We start from the raw sequence: 21,863 nt of genomic DNA, 5'->3' as shown, positions 1-21,863 counted from the left end.
CCTCTATGCCAATAATGTGGAAAATCTAGAAGAAATGGATAAATTCCTCGACAAATACACCCTCCCAAGACTAAACCAGGAAGAAGTTGAATCTCTGAATAGACCAATAACAGATTCTGAAATTGTGGCAATAATCAATAGCTTACCAACCAAAAAGAGTCCAGGACCTGATGGATTCACAGCCAAATTCTACCAGAGGTACAAGGAGGAACTGGTACCATTCCTTCTGAAACTATTCCAATCAACAGAAAAAGAGGGAATCCTCCCCAACACATTGTATGAGGCCAGCATCATCCTGATACCAAAGCCTGGCAGAGACATAACCAAAAAAGAGAATTTCAGACCAATATCCTTGATGAACATTGATGAAAAAATCCTCAATAAAATACTGGCAAACCGAATCCAGCAGCACATCAAAAAGCTTATCCACCACGATGAAGTGGGCTTCATCCCTGGGATGCAAGGCTGGTTCAACGTACGCAAATCAATAAATGTAATCCAGCATATAAACAGAACCAAAGACAAAAACCACATGATTATCTCAAGAGATGCAGAAAAGGCCTTTGACAAAATTCAACAACCCTTCATGCTAAAAACTCTCAATAAATTAGGTATTGATGGGACGTATCTCAAAATAATAAGAGCTATCTATGACAAACCCACAGCCAATATCATACTGAATGGGTAAAAACTGGAAGCATTCCCTTGGAAAACTGGCACAAGACAGGGATGCCCTCTCTCACCACCCCTATTTCAACATAGTGCTGGAAGTTCTGGCCAGGGCAATCAGGCAGAAGAAGGAAATAAAAGGTATTCAATTAGGAAAAGAGGAAGTCAAACTGTCCCTGTTTGCAGATGACATGATTGTATATCTAGAAAACCCCATCGTCTCAGCCCAAAATCTCCTTAAGCTGATGGGCAACTTCAGCAAAGTCTCAGGATACAAAATCAATCTACAAAAATCACAAGCATTCTTGTACACCAATCACAGACAAACAGAGAGCCAAATCATGAGTGAACTCCCATTCACAATTGCTTCAAAGAGAATAAAATACCTAGGAATCCAACTTACAAGGGATGTGAAGGACCTCTTCAAGGAGAACTACAAACCACTGCTCAATGAAATAAAAGAGGATACAAACAAATGGAAGAACATTCCATGCTCATGGGTTGGAAGAATCAATATGGTGAAAATGGCCATACTGCCCAAGGTAATTTATAGATTCAATGCCATCCCCATCAAGCTACCAATGACTTTCTTCACAGAATTGGAAAATCTACTTTAAAGTTCATATGGAACCAAAAAAAGAGCCCGCATCGCCAAGTCAATCCTAAGCCAAAAGAACAAAGCTGGAGGCATCACGCTACCTGACTTCAAACTATACTACAAGGCTACAGTAACCAAAACAGCCTGGTACTGGTACCACAACAGAGACATAGATCAATGGAACAGAACAGAGCCCTCAGAAATAATGCCGCATATCTACATCTGATCTTTGACAAACCTGACAAAAACAAGAAATGTGGAAAGGATTCCCTATTTAAGAAATGGTGCTTGGCCGGGCGCGGTGGCTCACGCTTGTAATCCCAGCACTTTGGGAGGCCGAGGCGGGCAGATCACGAGGTCAGGAGATCGAGACCACAGTGAAACCCTGTCTCTACTAAAAATACAAAAAATTAGCCGGGCATGGTGGCGGGCGCCTGTAGTCCCAGCTACTCGGCGAGGCTGAGGCAGGAGAATGGCGTGAACCCGGGAGGCAGAGCTTGCAGTGAGCCGAGATTGGGTCACTGCACTCCAGCCTGGGTGACAGACCGAGACTCCGTCTCAAAAAAAAAAAAAAAAAAAGAAATGGTGCTGGGAAAACTGGCTAGCCATATGTAGAAAGCTGAAACCGGATCCCTTCCTTACACCTTATACAAAAATTAATTCAAGATGGATTAAAGACTTAAATGTTAGACCTAAAACCATTAAAATCCTACAAGAAAACCTAGGCAATACCATTCAGGACATAGGCGTGGGCAAGGACTTCATGTCTAAAACACCAAAAGCAATGGCAACAAAAGCCAAAATTGACAAATGGGATCTAATTAAACTAAAGAGCTTCTGCACAGCAAAAGAAACTACCATCAGAGTGAACAGGCAACATACAGAATGGGAGAAAATTTTTGCAACCTACTCATCTGACAAAGGGCTAATATCCAGAATCTACAATGAACTCAAACAAATTTACAAGAAAAAAACAAACAACCCCATCAAAAAGTGGGCAAAGGACATGAACAGACAGTTCTCAAAAGAAGACATTTATGCAGCCAAAAAACACATGAAAAAATGCACATCATCACTGGCCATCAGAGAAATGCAAATCAAAACCACACTGAGATACCATCTCACACCAGTTAGAATGGCAATCATTAAAAAGTCAGGAAACAACAGATGCTGGAGAGGATGTGGAGAAATAGGAACACTTTTACACTGTTGGTGGGACTATAAACTAGTTCAACCATTGTGGAAGTCAGTGTGGTGATTTCTCAGGGATCTAGAACTAGAAATACCATTTGACCCAGCCATCCCATTACTAGGTATATACCCAAAGGACTATAAATCATGCTGCTATAAAGACACATGCACACGTATGTTTATTGCGGCACTATTCACAATAGCAAAGACTTGGAACCAACCCAAATGTCCAACAACGATAGACTGGATTAAGAAAATGTGGCACATATACACCATGGAATACTATCCAGCCATAAAAAATGATGAGTTCACGTCCTTTGTAGGGACATGGATGAAACTGGAAAACATCATTCTCAGTAAACTATCGCATGGACAAAAAACCAAACACCGCATGTTCTCACTCATAGGTGGGAAGTGAACAATGAGAACTCATGGACACAGGAAGGGGAACATCACACTCCAGGGACTGTTGTGGGGTGGGGGGAGGGGGAGGGACAGCATTAGGAGATATACCTAATGCTAAATGATGAGTTAATGGGTGCAGCAAACCAACATGGCACATGGATACATATGTAACAAACCTGCACATTGTGCACATGTACCCTAAAACCTGAAGTATAATAAAAAAAAAAGAGTTGTAGATAATGGTAATTTTTCAAACTCTTGTCATAAAATGCTTTGGTTCAACCAAACATGCTAAAACCTTCCCATTAATTCTATAGATGGATAGATATGGTAAAACCTTCCCATTAGTTCTATAGATAGATAGATAGATAGATAGACAGACAGACAGATAGAAGAAAGAAAGAAGAAAGAAAGAAAGAAAGAAAGAAAGAAAGAAAGAAAGAAAGAAAGAAAGAAAGAAGGAAAGAAAGAAAGGAAAGAAAGAAAGAAAGAAAGAATCTGGCTAAGAATACTGCTGTGTGGTATAAAATAGTGGGCAACATTCTCTGCTGTTATAAGATTGGTGCAAATGTAATTACAGTCTTGCCATTATAATAGAATGCTGAAGATGCCACTTCTTATAACAAATATATTTATATTGTATAGTTAAGAGTTAGTATAAGTTTTTTCATACTAAAAAGAAGTATTCTCTTAAAAATGTCATATGTTTTCAATAGCTATTATGGCTAAAATATAACTGAAGGCAAATGCCTTCTCATATTTAACCTAAGATTGATTGAAGTTATTTCACTTTCAAAGAATCTCAGGTCTATGATGATTTATATTTGATCACTAATTACTTGATGATAAGGTTGACAAACTCCTTCTTTTCTTTAAAGGCATATGGGTGCTTTCCTAGTTATACACCACCTAACTAAGAATCAAATTACTATCTTTTTTTTTCTGTTGCATGCCTGTTTAGAGACTGAACCTGGTATTTCACGTCGTTTAATAGGAGGACCGCCATGAAACCAATTTTCACATCTTTGAATAACGCTCTTTAGCCCAGAACAAATGTAAACCTTGCTTACACACATATGAACAAACAACAACAAAAAAAGTTAATAAAATTGAATAAGATTTTTAAAAACTATTACCAGAATAAAAAATATGACCTCTAGTTAATTTAGAAACCTGTAGCTAGTTGGTAGAGAGTAAAGGTAAAGAAAAACATCAAGTTTACAACTTGTGCACAATTATCACCTTTGTACATGTCTGTGTTTCCTGGTCCATATCATGGAAACAATTCAAACATAAAGAGATCTGCTGCAGCTCACTGAAATGAGTTATATATGTTTGTTATTAGTTATGTTCTTTAAAAGTAGTGTAATAAAATAAGGTTGTATATTTAAAAAAAAAAATTGTTAGAAATGTAGTATGCACCTCTCACTGTTAGTGCCCCTTCATCTCCTACAGGGCTAATCTGATTCTACAAATGGAATAAAAGATAGAGTAAGACTTCTTTCAATGTTTAGAGTAGCCCAAAGATAACAAACACAGCCTATGAGCTAGGACCATGAGCCAGGAACTTTGGGGAACTTACCAAGTAAAGCACATCAATGGTTAGTCTATGTCTTAGGTTAATTACGAGGACTAAACTCTGATTTTTTTTATCTTGCCCAAATTCCTATCTAAGCGGTCTGGGGAGTCATGCCCACAGATGGGTTTTATTTAACCCCGTATATCATGATTTACTTTCCAACCTGACTCTGGCATAACATTAGGAGAGAAAGAAGAACACCAAAATATTTTACCCTGAAACATGTTTCTTTGCCATATTTTGATGGCCCTGCAAAGCTGTTCTTTGTGGGGAAAATTTTGCATCTGTAAAGAATCTCTATTAACACAGCTAGAAGATCTTTTTCTTCCAGACCCCCCCAATCCTAAAGAGATTAACTAAGATCTGAATAGGAAACATTTGTCACCTATTGTCTCTAAGGGCAGCCACTATCAGACTTCAAAGGAACTTTGGTCTCTACAATCTTTATCTTAACCTGAACATTCCCTTTTTATCTATCCCAGGTTTTTAGGCAAACTCAACCGTCAACCAGAAAATTTTTAAATTCACTTACAGCCTAGAAGCTTCCGGCTTTGAGTTGTTCCACCTTTCTGGACAAACCAATGTATTTCTTCAATGTATTTGATGTCTCATGCCACTCTGAAATGTATAAAGCCAAGCTGCACCCTGACCACCTTGGGCACATGTTCTCAGGACTTCCTGAGGGCTGTGTCACGGGCCATGGTCACTCATATTTGGTTCAGAATAAATATCCTCAAATATTTTACAGAGTTCAACTCTTTTCATTGACAATTATTATTTATTATTTGAGACAGTGTCTTGCTCTGCCACCCAGGCTAGGGTGCAGTAGAGTGATCATGGCTCACTGTAGCCTTAACCTCCTGGGGTCAAGCAATCCTCCCACCTCAGCCTCTCAAGTAGGGACCATAGGTACATACCACTATGCCCAACTAATTTTTTAAATTATTTGTACAGGTGAGTTCTCACTACGTTGCCCAGGCTACTCCTCAAACTCCTGGGCCCAAGGGATCTTCCCACCTTGGCCTTCCAAAATGCTGGGATCACAGGCATGAGCTACCACACCCAGCCAAATTTATTTTGTTGGGGGGAACAGGGTCTCCATATGTTGTGCGGTCTGGTCTCCAACTCCTGGGCTCAAGTCTGCTTTGGCCTCCTGAGTACCTGAGACTGAAGGCATGAGACACTAACTTTTTGCTTTCCCTAAATCTCTTAAGGAAAGACTAAGATAAGCAGGTCTCATTCATTCGTTTATTCAAGTACCAACGATTACAATATCCAGGCAAATGATTACAATACCCAGGCATGATACCTAGAAATCAATGGCATTAAAACAGACAAGGTCAGGCTAGGCCTGGTAGCTCACACCTGTAATTCTAGCATTTTGGGAGGCCGAGGCAGGTGGATGGCTTAAGTCCAAGAGTTCCACACTAGCCTGAGCAACATGGTGAAACCCTATCTGTACCAAAAATACAATAATTGGCCAGGCATGGTGGTGGGCACCTGTATTCCCAGCTACTGAAATAGTGAGACATTTAAAACAATAAATACAGTTTTATAAACTGTCTTACTCACAGAAAGAAATGAAAATGATTTTTAACCATATAAAAAGATGTTCAACTTCATTCATAAGTCATAAAACCATGAATGACATTAAGAATTACATTGTGATACTATTGTTCACCTATCAGATTGGCACAAATCCAAGAGCCTGAGAACACTCAGTTGGCAAGCTTGTGAGGAAGGATATACACTCATAAACTGCTACAGTAATGAATAATACCACAGTCCCTATGGATGGGAATTTGACAATATCAGCTAACATTAAACATGCATTTAATTTTTGGTCCAGTAACCACTGCTAGAAATTTATTCTAAAGACTCTAAAGACTCACTGACAAAAATACAAAAAGACATGCACACAGGGTATTGATTGAAGACAAACAATGGAGAACAATTCAGATACAGGCTTTACCTTGTTTGACTATACTTTGCTTTAATGTGCTTTGCACATACTGCATTTATTACAAACTAAAGTTTTGTCGTGATCCTGCACTGAGCAAGCCTATCGGCAGCATTTTTCCAATAGCGTGTGCTCACTTCATGTCTCTGTGTCACAGTTTTGTAATTCTCCAAGTATTTCAAAAACCTTTCCATTATTATTTTATCTGTTATGGTGATCTGTGATCAGTGATCTTACAAGTTACTACTGTAACTGTTTTGGAGTTCCACAAGCCACACCCATAAAAAGATGGCAAACTCAATAAATGGTGCTGGCTATCCACAATAGCAAAGACATGGAATCAACCTAAATATCCATCAAAGGAAGACTGAATAAAGAAAAGGTCCTGTAATCCCAGCACTTCTGGGCCGAGGTGGGTGGATCACGAGGTCAGGAGTTCGAGATCAGCCTGACCAACATGGTGAAACCCCGTCTCTACTAAAAATACAAAAATTAGCCGGGCATGGTGGCACGTGCCTGTAATCCCAGCTACTCAGGAGGTTGAGGCAGGAGAATCGCTTGAACCCGGGAGGTGGAGGTTGCAGTGAGCTGAGATTATGCCACCACACTCCAGCCTGGGTGACAGAGCAAGAATCTGTCTCAAAAAAATAAAGAAAAGATGGTACATATACATCATGGAATACTATGCAGCCATAAAAAAGAATGAGAGAATGTCCTTTGCAGGAACATGGATGAAGCTGGAGGATGTTATCCTTAGCAAACTAACACAGGAAAAGAAAACCAAATACCACATGTTCTCACTTATAAGTGGGAGCTAAATGATGAGAACACATGGACACATAGAGGGGAACAACAGACACTGGGGCCTACTGGAGGGTGAAGGATAAGAGGAGAAAGAGGATCAGAAAAAGTAACTATCAGGTACTAGGTTTAGTACCTGGATGATGAGATAATCTGTACACCAAACCACTGTGACATGAGTTTACCTATATAACAAACAGGCATATGTACCTCTGAACCTAAAAAAAAAAAAAAGTTAACAAATAAATAAATAAATGATGAAGGGATAAATGGTAGCCATATGTAGAAGATTGAAACTGAACCCCTTCCTTACACCATACACAAAAATAAACTCAGGCCAGGAGCAGTGGCTCATGCCTGTAATCCCAGCACTCTGGGAGGCTGCAGCACGCAGATCACCTGAGGTCAGGAGTTCAAGACCAGCCTTACCAACATGGTGAAACCCTGTCTCTAATAAAAATACAAAAATTAGCCGGGTGTGGTGGCGCATGCCTGTAATCCCAGCTACTCGGGAGGCTGAGACAGGAGAATCACTTGAACCTGGGAAATGGAGGTTGCAGTGAGCCGAGACAGCGCCATTGCACTCCAGCCTGGGAAACAAGAGTGAAACTCCTTCTCAAAAAAATAAAAATAAAATAATTTTAAAAAAATTCAATATGAATTAAAGATTTAAATGTAAAACCTAAAATAATAAAACCCCTAATGATAACCCTAAGAAATACCATTCTGGACACAGGCCCTGGCAAAGATTTCATGACAAAAATGTCAAAAGCAATTGCAACAAAAACAAAAATTGACAAATAGGACCTAATTAAAGAGCTTCTGCACAGCAAAAGAAACTATCAGAGTAAACAGACAACCGACAGAATGGGAGAAAATATTTGCAAATTATGCATGTGACAAAGGTCTAACATCCAGAATCTATAAGGAACTTAAAACGAATTTATAAGCAAAAACCAAACAACCCCATTAAAAAGTGGGCAAAGGACATGAACAAACACTTTTCTTTTTTTTTTTTGAGCCGGAGTTTCACTCTTATTGCCCAAGCGGGAGTGCAATGGTATGGTCTCCGCTCACCACAACCTCCACCTCCCGGGTTCAAGACATTCTCCTGCCTCAGCCTCCAGAGTAGCTGGGATTACAGGCATGCACCATCATGCCCAGTTAATTTTGTATTTTTAGTAGTGATGGGGTTTCACCACCTTGGCCAGGCTGGTCTCCAACTCTGGACCTCAGGTGATCCACCAACCTCAGCCTCCCAAAGTGCTGGGATTACAGACATGAGCCACTGCACCCAGCCAAAAGGTGAAGATTTCTTGGAAATGTGGTGCCACCCATGTTTTTTTTTTTTTTTCTTTTTGAGACAAAGTCTTTGCCCAGGCTGGCATGCAGTAGTGCAATCTCGGCTCACTGAAACCTCCGCCTCCTGGGTTCAAGCAATTCTCTGCCTCAGCCTCCCAAGTAGCTGGCATTACAGGTGCTCACCACCACACCAGGCTAATTTTTGTACTTTTAGTAGAGACGGGGTTTCACCATCTTCATCAGGCTGGTCTCGAACTCCTAACCTTGTGATCCACTGGTCTTGGCCTCCCAAAGTGTTGGGATTACAGGCGTGAGCCACCGTGCCTGGCCCAACACTTTTCAGAAGAAGACAAACAGGCCAAAGGCAGTGGCTCACGCCTGTAATCCCAGCACTTTGGGAGGCCGAGGTGGGTGGATCATCTGAGGTCAGGAGTTCGAGACCAGCCTGGCCAACATGGTGAAACTCCGTCTCTACTAAAAATACAAAAATTAGCTGGGCATGGTGGTGGGCACCTGTAGTCCCAGCTACTCGGGAGGCTGAGGCAGACAAATCGCTCCCAGGAAGTGGAGACTGCAGTGAGCCAAGATGGTGCCACTGTACTCCAGCCTGGGCAACACAGCAAGACTCTGTTCCAGAAAAAAAAAAAAGAGAGATAAACAAGCAGCCAACAAGCATATGAGCAGATGCTTAACATCACTGATCATTAGAAAAATGCAAATCAAAACGACAATGACATATCATCTCACATCTTTCAGAATGGCTATTATTAAAAAGTCAACCATGAAGGAAAGATACTGAGGACACCCCTGACCCAAAGGAAATAGACTGCAGCACCGAATGGAAGACTTTGGAGTCAAGGAAACTTTTCTTTTGAGCTATTTACAGCTTTTAACCATTAAGTAACAGACCAGGTGCAGTAGCTCATGCCTGTATTCCCAGCACTTTGGGAGGCCGAGGTGGGCAGATCACCTGAGGTCAGGAGTTCAAAACCAGTCTGGCAAACATGGTGAAACCCCGACTCTACTAAAAATGCAAAAAGTAGCCAGCCATGGTGGCGGGCACCTGTAATGCCAGCTACTGGGGAAGCTGAGGCATGAGAATTGTTTGAACCTGAGAGGCAGAAGTTGCAGTGAGGGGAGATGGCACCACCGCACTCCAGCCTGGGTGACTCTGTCTCAAAAAAAAAAAAAAAAAAGACAAAGAACTACCATTTGACCCAGCATTCCAATTATTGGTTATATACCCTAAGAAAATAAATCATTCTACCACAAAGCCACATGCACACATATGTTCATCGCAGCACTATTCACAGTAGCAAAAACATGAAATCAACCTAAATGCCCATCAACAGTAGACTGGATAAAGAAATCTTGGTACATATACATCATGGAATACTGTGCAGCCATAAAGAAAAACAAGATCATGTCCTTTGTGGCAACATGGATGGACCTGGGGGCCATTAACCTAAGCAAACACACACACAAACAGAAAACCAAATACTGTACATTCTCACTTATAAGTGAGCTTATAAGTGAGCTAAACAAGAAGAGCACATGGATACAGAGGGGAACAACAGACCCCAGGGATTACTAGCGAGTGGAGGGAGGCAGAAGAGAGAAGATCAAAAACCTACCTATTGGGTACTACTATGCCCATTACTTGGGTGATGAAATAATCTGTACACCAAACTCCTATAACATGCAATTTACCCATATAACAAACCTGCACATGTACCCCTGAACCTAAAATAAGTAAATAAATAAAAGATGGCAAATTTAACTGACAAATGTTGTGCGTTTGGGCTGTTCCACAGACCAACAATTCCCTGTCTCTCTCCCTCTCCTTAGGCCTCATTATTCCTTAGGACAAACAATATTGAAATTAGGTAAATTAATAACCCTCCAATGGACTCATGATAAAACTTTAATGAGTGAGAAGTTGCTTCTTAGGGAAGGGCAAAGAAAGTAGTTGCTTGACATGCAATCTACTCCTAATGAAGATGCTGTGAACACTGTTGAAATGACAACAAAGGATATAGAACATTACACAGACTTAGCTGATAAAGCAGCAGCAGCATCTGACAGGGCTGATTCCAATTATTTTTTAATAGAGATTGGGTCTCGTGAGGTTGCCCAGGCTGGTCTCAAACTCCTGGACTCAAGCAATCCTCCTGCCTTGGCCTCTCTAGTGCTAGGATTACAAGTTAGAGCCACCATGCCCAGACACCTGAAACCAATTTTGAAAGAATTTCTGAGGGTAAAATACTATCAAACAGCATCACATGCTACAGAGAAATCTTTCACGAAAGAAAGAGTCAACTGATAGGGCAAACTTAACTGTCTTAGGAAATTGGCACAGTTGGCTGGGCGTGGTGGCTCACGCCTGTAATCCCAGCACTTTCGGAGGCTCAGGCGAGCAGATCACAAGGTCAGGAGTTTGAGACCAGCCTGGCCAACATGGTGAAACCGTCTCTACTAAAAATACAAAAATTAGGCGGGCATAGTGGCGTGCACCTGTAGTCCCAGCTACTTGGCAGGCTGAGGCAGGAGAAATTGCTGGAACCCAGGAGGAAGAGGTTGTGGTGAGCCAAGATTGCACCACTGCACTTCAGCCTAAGCAACAAAGCAAGACTCTGCCTCAAAAAAAAAAAAAAAAAAAAGGAAAAGAAATTGGCACAGTCACCAACCTTTTGCAACCACCACCTTGATCAGTCAGCAGCCGTCAACAAGATTCCAACTCAGTGAAGGCTCAGATGATCATTAGAGTTTTTAGCAATAAAATACTTTTTAATTAAGGTATGTACTTTTTTTTAGACATAATGCTACTGCACACTTAATAAACTATAGTGTGGTGTAAACATTTATATGCACTATTAAACCAAAAAATTAGTGTGACTTGCTTTATTAAGATAATCACTTTACTGCAGTGGTCTGGAACCAAACTCACAATATCTCTGAGGTATACCTGTACAGAAAAGAATGATACATCTTCATATATGTCCCTGTGCAGTGATCTCCAGGATACATCATTAAGTAAAAAAAGCAGTTGAAATAAAATGTTTTAGTATACTACTGATTAAGAAAAGGAGTGGGGACACAAATATATTAGTATGTGTTTATATTTTTTTCAATGGAAGGATAAGCCATAAGATTTTTTTTTTTTTTTACATAGGTAACACTATGTTTGTTTGTTTGTTTGTTTTGAGACGGAGTCTCGCTCTGTTGCCCAGGCTGGAGTGCAGTGGCACGATCTCAGCTCACTGCAAGCTCCGCCTCCCGAGTTCACACCATTCTCCTGCCTCAGCCTCCCGAGTAGCTGGGACTACAGGCACCCGCCACCACGCCTGGCTAATTTTTTGTATTTTTAGTAGAGACGGGGTTTCACCGTGTCAGCCAGGATGGTCTCGATCTCCTGACCTCGTGATCCACCTGCCTCGGCCTCCCAAAGTGCTGGGATTACAGGCGTGAGCTACCACGCCCAGCCAACACTATGATTATTTTTATATGCATCTTTTGATCCCATAAATCTGCTAGCAGTAAGGGCTTCTATATACAGAAAAAAAAATAATTCCCTTTCATCAATGTAGTGCTGGGGACAGCCTCATACCACTTTTTTTTTTTTTAAATAGTAATTGATGAGAGCAGAAGATAACAAAGTGAGGACAAAAGCAGATGCTGAATTTCAGTAGATAAACTCGATGCAGTATATCTGATTTAGAATTATGACTATGCTTTACACAAATACAAAACAAAATTAGTTTTTTAAGAATTCCTAAAACTACAACATACAAGACTGGGTAGCTACCTTGTGTTTTAAGTAGAGAACCAATCCAAGTGATTTTAAAACCAGTCATTTGATTGTACACTCCTAGTGGAACAGGCTGAAGAACAAAATAACTTATTTGGTTTATTTTCAAGTTCTTCAGGCAGGCGCAGTGGCTCACGGCTGTAATGCCAGCATTTTGGGAGGCTGAGGCGGTAGGATCACTTGAGACCAGGAGTTCAAGGCCTGTCTGGGCAACACTGCAAGACCCCTACCTGTACGAAAAAAATTTTAAAAGAATACATAAATGTGAAAATAGCACCTAAAAAAAAGTTAAAATATATTTCTAGCTCAATGAAAACAAGCTTGCTTGTGCCCCCAAATTTCTAAGCACCATATTTCTAAAATTCAATCCTCTTGTGCCTATTTTAATTCTTAAATGAATGTACCATTCTAAGTTTGTTAATGTTCAAGAAGAATGTTTGCAAACTGTGTTTCTTGTCCTTAAGGGTAAGGAACATACCGCTGGGCATGGTAGCACACGCCTGTAATACTAGCACTTTGGGAGGCCGAGGCGGGTGGATCACGAGGCCAGGAGATCGAGACCATCCTGGCTCACACGGTGAAACCCCGTCTCTACTAAAAAATACAAAACATTAGCAGGCCTTGGTGGTGGGTGCCTGTAGTCCCAGCTACTCGGGAGGCTGAGGCAGGAGAATGATGTGAACCCGGGAGGCGGAGCTTGCAGTGAGCCAAGATCGTGCCACTGATTCCAGCCTGGGCAACAGAGCAAAGAATACATCTCAAAAAAAAAAAAAGGCTAAAGAACATATTTTACACATGCTTGATTTAATCATTCAACAAATATTTAATGTGGGCTTCTGCTATGAGCCTACCATCAATGAGGCACTATGCCAGCTAAGTCCTTGTTACACAAAGGCCTCCTTCATCGTACATGCTGGTAATGGATGACTGAAGGACACGGCATGGAATTGCGGTCTTCCTGACATCCTGCTGCCCTTCTCCCACTGTGATGCCTGAGGGGTTTGGTGGCAGGAATGGACTAACCCATTCCCAGCTCCAGAGATGCCTCCTATTTTAACTCCATATGGTTAACCTACCCTCCTTGTCATGATGGTTGGTTAAGACAACCCTGGCCTCAGCAAATTGGCACTGGAATTCCTCTGGAATTCTGTGTTGAAAAATCAACTAGGGATAATGAGAAAGAAACTGAAGGGAGACTTATCTGCTCAGGGGTTCTGGGGAGAAAAGTGCCCTTACTATTAAATGCGACTGGGCATGGTGGCTCATGCCTACATTCCCAGCACTTTCAGAGGCTGAGGTGCGTGGATCACTTGAACACAGAAGTTCGAGACCAGCCTGGGCAACATGGTGAAATTCTATCTCTAGCAAAAATACAAAATTTGCTGGATGTGATGGCATGCACCTGTAGTCCCAGCTACTTGGGAGGCTGAGGTGGGGGAATCACCTGAGCCTGGGGAGGTCAAGGCTGCAGTGAACTTTGATTGTACCACTGAACTCCAGCCTGGGTGACAGAGTGAAACCCTTTGTCAAACAAAAAAAAAAAAAAGAAGAAGCTATTCTGAAACAGAAGAGTCACTCTCAGGTAGCCAGGCTACCTCACTCAGTGTCTTGGACTTGTTCTCAAAAATACAAAATAGTTCAGCAAACCACCATGGCACGTGTTTACCTACGTAACAAAGCTGCACTTTCTGCACATGTATCCCGGAACTTGGAAGTAAAATAAAATTTTTAAAAAAAGAAAAGAAAGAAAGACATATATACATACATATGTGTGTGTGTGTGTGTGTGTGTATACACACATATATAAAATAGCACTACAGTACCAATAAAATGCACACAAATCACTGTTAAATTCCAGGGTAGGGTTTACATTGTGCTTATTTTATTTTTTTATTTTTTATTTTTTTTTTGAGACGGAGTCTTGCTCTGTGCCCCAGGCTGGAGTGCAGTGGCGCGATCTCGGCTCCCTGCAAGCTCCGCCTCCCGGGTTCACACCATTCTCCTGCCTCAGCCTCCCGAGTAGCTGGGACTACAGGCGCCCGCCAACACACCCGGCTAATTTTTTGTATTTTAGTAGAGACGGGGTTTCACTGTGTACAATGTCTCATCTCCTGTGATCCGCCTCCTAAATGCTTACACACCCCCCCCCACATTTGCTTATTTTAAAACCAACAAAAACAACCAAAAACTAGATGCTATTAAGGTATTGCTGATTTTGTGGTAACATTTACATTTTGGTTATGCTTTTTAAAAGTTTGTACCTGTCAGGTATACACAGTAAAATTATGCAGTTAAAATTGTTTTGAATTTGATTAAAAATACTCCAGAATTTTTTTTTTAAAGACAGGGACTGAGGTGTAGTAAATGAAAGAATTGTAAAATATTGAAGGTAAGTAAATGGGTAAATGATGGTTTATTAAATTGTTCTATTTTTGTAGTTTAATCCATAAAAGCTTTAAAATAATAATGATCATAATATTTCACACTATGATCCTATATATAAGAAGATGCCTTGTGTACTGAAGAGCATGATACATTTCTAAGTGTTTACAAGTAAATCAGTGATAGTATCCAGGTCCCAAGAAGATGTATTTGTCTATGCATAACACATGCAGTCACGCACGTACTTAAAATGGACTTGAATCTAATTCAACGCTGTGATTTTTATAGCTATAAAAACTGAAGTCTAAGTCTGGGTGTGGTGGCTCACGCCTGTAATCCCAGCACTTTGGGAGGCTGAGGCATGTGGATCACTTGAGGTCAGGAGTTCAAAGGCCAGCCTGACCAACATGATGAAACTCCATCTCTACTAAAAATACAAAAAATTAGCCAGATATGGTGGCTCGTGCCTGTAGGCCCAGCTACTTGGGAGGCTGAGGCAGGAGAATAGCTTGAACTCAGGAGGTGGAGGCTGCAGTAAGCCGAGATCACACCACTGCACTCCAGCCTGGGTGACACAGGGAGATTTTGTCTCAAAAAATCAAAAACAAAAACAAAAAACTCAAGTCGAATACATTCATACTTTTGTATTGTGACCTAAGCAGTAATTCTAGTTTTGTTATTTTTGTCAACAATGTATCTTAAAATTCAAAATACCAGCCTACAGTGGCATCCAAGACCTATTATTCTCAGTTCTTAGAATGGACTGTTCTCCATCCTCAACTCGCAAGACCACTCAGGAACATCTGGCACGTTCTTTCTTGTAAAGCATCTTCCACCCTCTCCCTTCCAGCGTCACACTCCTGGGTTTGTTTCTCCCTCTGGCTTCTGTGCTGGGACTTCTTTGCTTATTCAAGTTCTAAGGTTTTACCCTTGGCCCTCCCTCTTTCTTCACTCTTTCTCTGTGGGTTTTTGTTTTTTTTTTTTAACTTTTATGCTGAATGTCCCCTTAGAGCCACATTTCTAAGCCAGACTTAAATCCACCCTAGACTCCAAAATCAAACAGCTATACCCATCACCAAAAACTCAGCGGGTGCCCAAATGAAATATCTGCCCTGCTTCAGTTCTTATTTGCTTACTGGTGCCTGCGCCTACAAGGAGTCACCGTGCTGCCGTACATCTGGTCACCAGGTACTGGAGATTTTTGCAGTCATCACTTCCTTTCCACGTTCAACGCTAAAGTCTTAGTTCTAGCCTTCATCCTCTCCTTTCTGATCATTTGCAAGTGTCTCTTACATGATGAGTACTCCAGAATCATTGCTACGGTCCGATTGTCTCCCCCAAATTCTCATGCTGAAATTCTAAACCCAATGTGTTGGTATTAGATGGTAAGGCCTCTGGGAAGTGATGAGGTCATGGGCAGAGCCCTCATAACTGGGATTAGTAACCTTATAAAATAGGTCCCAGTGAGATCTTTGCCACTTCTACACAACAAGCAGGGATCACCTACAAACCTGGAAATGGGCCCTCACTAGACACTGAATCTGCTAGCACCTTATCTTGGACTTCCCAGCCTCCAGAACTGTGAGAAATAAATTTCTGTGGTTTATAAACTACCCAGTTGATTGTATTTTGTTAAAGTAGCCTCAACTAAGATAGTCATCTTTCTAAATGCAAAGCTAATCATGTTACTTCCTTCCTTAAAATTCTCCCATGACTTCCCTGTCTGAAGGTCCACACTCCCTTATAGCTCTCAAGGGTGGTCAGCTGATCTCTCCCCACCACTCTTACTGCAGTCACTTTGCACAATTCCGAAATACCAGTCTGCAGCACAACCCTCCACCTAACTCTCTGAGCTGCTACACGCCTCAAGATCACTGCTCTTCTGGTTTTTCTCCTCCTATGAAGATTACATCACTCATTATTCATTCAACAGACATGTACTGAATTCTGTATTAGGATACCACAGTGGAGATGGACACTACCTAGCCTCAAGGAGTTTATAGCTTGGGGGCAGAGGATATTAAATAAGTAAGCCATTGGGTAGGGAATGGGACAGAATAACCTCCCCAGGAAGTAACATTTGGGTGCCTCTGCATTTTCTTACACTACCATCTCCTACTTCTTCACAAACTTATTTAGAGGTGCCCCCCCCTTTTTTGGGGGCATATCTGAGTTTTAAAATGGCTTATAAGATTTTGTACTGTATTTCCTCTTTCTAAAATTCACAATCCTAGCAAAAACCTAATTAGATTTCAAAGTCAGCATTTCCTAAGCACCCCCACCTCAGCACAGCCACCCTGCCAGGCCGAACTGACCTCTCCCTCCCTCAGGCCCCTGGATATAAGGCTCCAGCTGACATTGGGGCACCCTAACCTTTCCCGGCCTAGCTCTGAGCAGTTTCTGTATGGGCTGAGAATCCCTAAGGGCAGGAACACCACCCTTCCATCTTTAAATTGCCACCAACGCAGTACAGGCCCACAGTAAAGCTTTACACGTTTAAAGGGCAAAAATTCATTCTTTAAAGGCAAATTACTTAGTACACTGAGCATAAATTTGTATAAACTTCTTGAATAACAATTGTGCAATATCTATAAAAACTGTAAAGGGCTGGAAATACCACTTCTAGTTAAGGTTATACAGAAATCCTAGTAGTGGGCATAAAAAATCATGTCCAAGGATTTCTTGGCCATCAGCACATACCTGGGGAAAAAATTACGGCACATCCTACCATGGTAGAGCCCATCTCCAGTAGTTAGAAAGAGGAGGCAGACCTCTCCATATCAATATTGAAAGATGTCTATAAGTTGTAAGATGACAGCTATACTAAAATCTTTTAAAAGAAAAAAAAGTGCGCTCACAGCACAAAGGAAAAATTCTAAGATACACCCAGAAACTTTATTTCTGGGGGAATGAGACTAGAAGCAAAGAGGAGAAACCATCTATTTCTACCTTAAACTTCCTATTACTGAATTTGTTAGAATGTGATGGAATGTGTTTTAAATTTTATTTTTTTTATTTTGAGATGAAGTCTCGCTCTGTCATCTAGGCTGTAGTGCAATGGCGCGATCTCGGCTCTCTGCAACCTCCGCCTCCTGGGCTCAAGCGATTCGCCTATCTCAGCCTCCCAAGTAGCTGGGATTACCCTCGCCCGCCACCACGCCTGGCTAATTTTTGTTTTTTTTTTTAAGTAGAGATGGGATTTCACCATGTTGACCAGGCTGGTCTCGGCCTCCTGACCTCAAGTGATCCACCCACCTCGGCCTCCCAAAGTGCTGGGATTACAGGCATGAGCCACCATGCCCGGCCGTTTTAAATTTTAAACACAAACACAGGCCAGGCTCAGTGGCTCACGCCTATAATCCTAGCACTTTGGGAGGTTAAGGTGGGAGGATCCCTTAAATCTAGGAGTTTGAAACTAGCCAGTGGAATATCGTGAGATCCCATCTCTACAAAAAATACAAAAATTAGCCAGGTGTGGTGATTTATGCCTGTGCTACTCAAGAGGACAAGGGGGTAGGATCACTTGAGCCCAAGAGTCCAAGGCTGCTGTGAGCTAGGATTGCACCCCTGCACTCCAGCCTGGGTGACAGAGCAAGATCCTAGCTCTTAAAAACACACATTCACACAAACATAATCGCTAAAGTAAAAAGGTATTTTTTACACGAAAGCGTACATTATTTTACTGGCTTTCTATTTAGGAAACAAATATTTTTTAAACTCTTTTTTTTTTTTAAGCTGCTATATTCATAGCTTATTCACTGCTATATTCCCTACACCCATAATACACACAGAGGGCAGGCACTCAGTAAATATTTGTTGAATGAAAAACCGCTGTACAATCATAAAACCAGTTGTTCAGAGGGGAAAAGTATCTAATAACTGCTTCACAAACTCACAGAAGCAAAAAAATCCCTTCAGAAGGTATTTTAGGGCTGGGTGTGGTGGCTCATGCCTGTTATCCCAGCACTTTGGGAGGCCTAGGCAGGTGGATTGCTTGAGCACAGCAGTTCAAGACTAGCCTGGGCAACATGGAGAAACCCTGTCTCTACAAAAAAATTTAACGATTATCCAGGAGTGGTGCCATGTGCCTGTAGTCCCAGCTACTCCAGAGGCTGAGGTGGGAGGATTACTTGAGCCCAGGAGGCAGACGTTGCAGTGAGCTGAGATCACCCCACTGCATTCCAGCCTGGGTGACAGAGGAAGACTGTCTCAAAAAAAAAAAAAAAAAAAAAAAGAGAGAGAGAGAGACAGATTTTAACAGTTTAGCTCCCAATCTGGATGAGTTAGGATTTTTTTAAAGCAAATATTTATAGAGCAAACTCTCATCACATAAGCAATCTTCAAACTCTCCCGAATTTGTCCAAAACAGAGCTCCTTCCACATCAGTTTAATTCACAACCTGGAGTGTGGCACATGCCTGGTCATAAATACAAATAATAAAAAGATACATAAAGCTTTGGGAGAAAAACACAGCTCGTCTAATAGAAGAAAATCAATAATAGGCAATGAGCCTTAATTATGGTCTATTTTCAAAGTGCTTATTTCTGCAGGTAATTAACTTTTAGCTTGAACGGATAAGATCAAACTTCATCTTTTCTTTGAAAGCCAACGCCTCTAACAAACAGCCTTTTTATCTTCAGATCCTAAATGAATGTCCCAAACATGGTAAGCCCTCCATGACTGTTGACAATGCTGATGGGAGAAGTAAGATACCCCGGAGAAGGAACAACAAGCAAGGTTTTAGGCTTAAGAGACTTGGATAAAATCTCCAAGAAAAAAAAAAAACAAAAGCCTTGAACAAACTCGAGGGTTTTTTTGTTTTTAAGGAAGATACAGACTATTTAACGAAATGTGAATGCACTGGAAAGGATTATTTATATAAATAACTACCACTATGGAACACAGCTCCCTCTCCCTGCATTTTCCTTCCCAAGGAAAGCACTTTAACAAGTTGTTTCAGAACACTTGGATCCAGCAGTATACTCAATTCTAAAAACCCACCGACTTCCTGGACTATTTTTTCAATCACTGTTTTTTATTCTAAATCTTTCTTTGAGAGGGTAATTTAGTCCCAACTAAGAAAACACAAGGGCCCAAACAGACTGTCACCAAATACCAGTAATATTTAGAGGAGGGGAGAGGGGTTAAAATATTCTCCATCAAAGTAATGTAACTGGTGTTTAGCAAGTGATTGATGTAAATAATCCTTTCAGACTGCCCTGCAATCTTTCTTCAACCGCACACGTTCGTTAATAACTGGAAGTAAATTCTTCCAAGGTGTACACACACTCAGACATTTCTCCCACTAGCAGTGACCGTCCAGGAAAGAATGTTTTGAATTCACTGGGAAATCTCCACCAACAATTCACTTAGTAAACGTGTTGCTCAAAGGGCCCATGCCCTGGTCTCTGCCCTCCCGTTCACTCGAGAGCAGGGGTCCTGTTTCACATTTCTCGGTGACCACAGTCCTAAGTATGAAACAAGTGGTCAGCAAGTAATTTTGCCATTTCATGGAACTGCACAACTCAAAAAGAAAAATCTTTGGAAACCATCTAAAATCAATACACGTGTTTAGTTTGGCTAATAAACAGCTGCAAATTATGATTTTAAAAAAAAAGGTTTTCCAGCTGAACGAATTGTACAGAACTTGGAAGCCAGCGTGAACCTGCCGCGAAGCTACTACTGTCTGGGCTGAAAGGGCAGCTGTGCCAGAAAGGAACGCAGCCCATCCTGGGCTCCCGAAGGCGGGCGGCGGGGAGAATGGCGAGTGCTGCGTCCGAGGACTGGAGCTCCGCCGGGAGGAGAAGGGTTGGACCCCGAGGGGCTAGGGGCGCCAGCAGCCGCCGCGCCCGGGAGGGGCGCCCGTTTCCTTGACAACCGCGCCAGGGCGCAGCCCTTCCTCTCGGGCCGGGGGAGGGGAGAGTAAACGAGGGGACCCCCTGCGCCAAGGCGGCGGCGGCCAAGGGTGTTTCCTGGGCGCAGCAGCCGCAGGCCTGGCTCGCGGAGCCCCCTCCGCCCGCGGCCCGCGCCTACCGTGTATCCCCGCTCCAGGTCACTCTCCTCATAGCGAAAGGACGGGATGTAGACCTCCATGGCCGCGCCGGCCAGCCGGCGGAGGGCGAGTTGGGGGCGGGCTCACGGCCGCGGCCGCCGCTCCGCCCACGGCCGGGCCGCCCCGCCTCCCGCCCCGCTGCGCCCGCGAGGTCCGGAGGCTGCGGGCCGGACTCAGGTCCGCGTGCTGACCCGGTCGCTCCCGCGCCCTGGGCGTGCCGGGGACCGGAAGCAGAGGGCGCAGGGCTGCAGGCGCCTGGGTTTCGGGCCTAACGGGCGGTGGAGATCAGCTGGGCCCGAAAGAGGCGGGGCCAGAAAACCCGAGTCTGCAGAAACGGGGTGTGCGCGCCAACGCGCTGGGCGCCAGGACTGGGCCGCACCCGGCGCTCCCTGCCCTGCGGACTCCGGCTGGAGCTTGATTTGCAGTTTGCTAGACGCCACCATTAACAGATTGCCAGACAGCAAAGAATAGAAAGCGTGGCGCTTTTAACTTTTGTTTTGGTTGGTTGAATTTTTTTTTTTTTCCTCTCGGCTGGCATTAACAGCGGTGAACCATCCAGCTTTTACCAAGACTCCAATTTCCCTTCGATTCGAGGGTCAGCGTCTCCTGAGTTAACCGTCGAATCTGAGAATGGTGTTGTACCACAGAGCTCGAAAGTGAGCCCGAAAGTTGGCCGGTCACTAAGACAAACGCTCTGGCTTCACGCTGCAGTTCTAAAATGCCGCCTCTGACTGTGAAGTGCCTTTTAACTATGAGGGAAACATAGAAGACGGGAAAAAAAAAAAAAAAAAAAAAAAAAAAAAAAAAAAAAAAAAAAGGACTGAACCCTGCCCCCGACCAGGGTCTAGTTAGGCTGAAGGTACCTAAAAGATTAAGTGTCCCAGCGGGGGAGGCTTGATTATCAAGTTAGTCAAGTAAACGTTGGGTTTCTTCTTTAGGTTAGCGCACCGAGCAGAATAGAAACGTGGACGTAACTTGTAGGTCACTGAGAAGTGACCTCAGCCATCCAGGAAAAAACCAGCCAGCGAGCTTTCTTGGACTGTAAACAATTGCACTTAACTCAGTTTGTCCTTGAGTGCAGAGGACATTTCAACTTGGCAAACTCTAGAGTTTATG

The 21,863-nt window shown here is 42.5% G+C and overlaps 1 protein-coding gene across 2 annotated transcripts in view; it reads right to left on the bottom strand.

The window, feature by feature from the left end:
- SNX24 (sorting nexin 24) overlaps nucleotides 1-21,020 on the bottom strand; it is a 188,965-nt gene extending 167,945 nt beyond the window's left edge. For both annotated transcript variants that reach the window (XM_030818317.1, XM_030818324.1), the window contains exon 1: nucleotides 20,729-21,020. In XM_030818317.1, coding sequence (XP_030674177.1) covers nucleotides 20,729-20,788 — 60 coding nt within the window. In that variant the 5' untranslated portion in view covers nucleotides 20,789-21,020. The remainder of the gene's footprint in view (nucleotides 1-20,728) is intronic.
- Between the last annotated feature and the right edge of the window lie 843 nt (nucleotides 21,021-21,863).

The sequence above is a fragment of the Nomascus leucogenys genome, chromosome 2 (assembly GCF_006542625.1).
Source record: "Nomascus leucogenys isolate Asia chromosome 2, Asia_NLE_v1, whole genome shotgun sequence".
Lineage (NCBI taxonomy): Eukaryota > Metazoa > Chordata > Mammalia > Primates > Hylobatidae > Nomascus > Nomascus leucogenys.
This window is presented reverse-complemented; position numbering and strand designations above follow the sequence as displayed.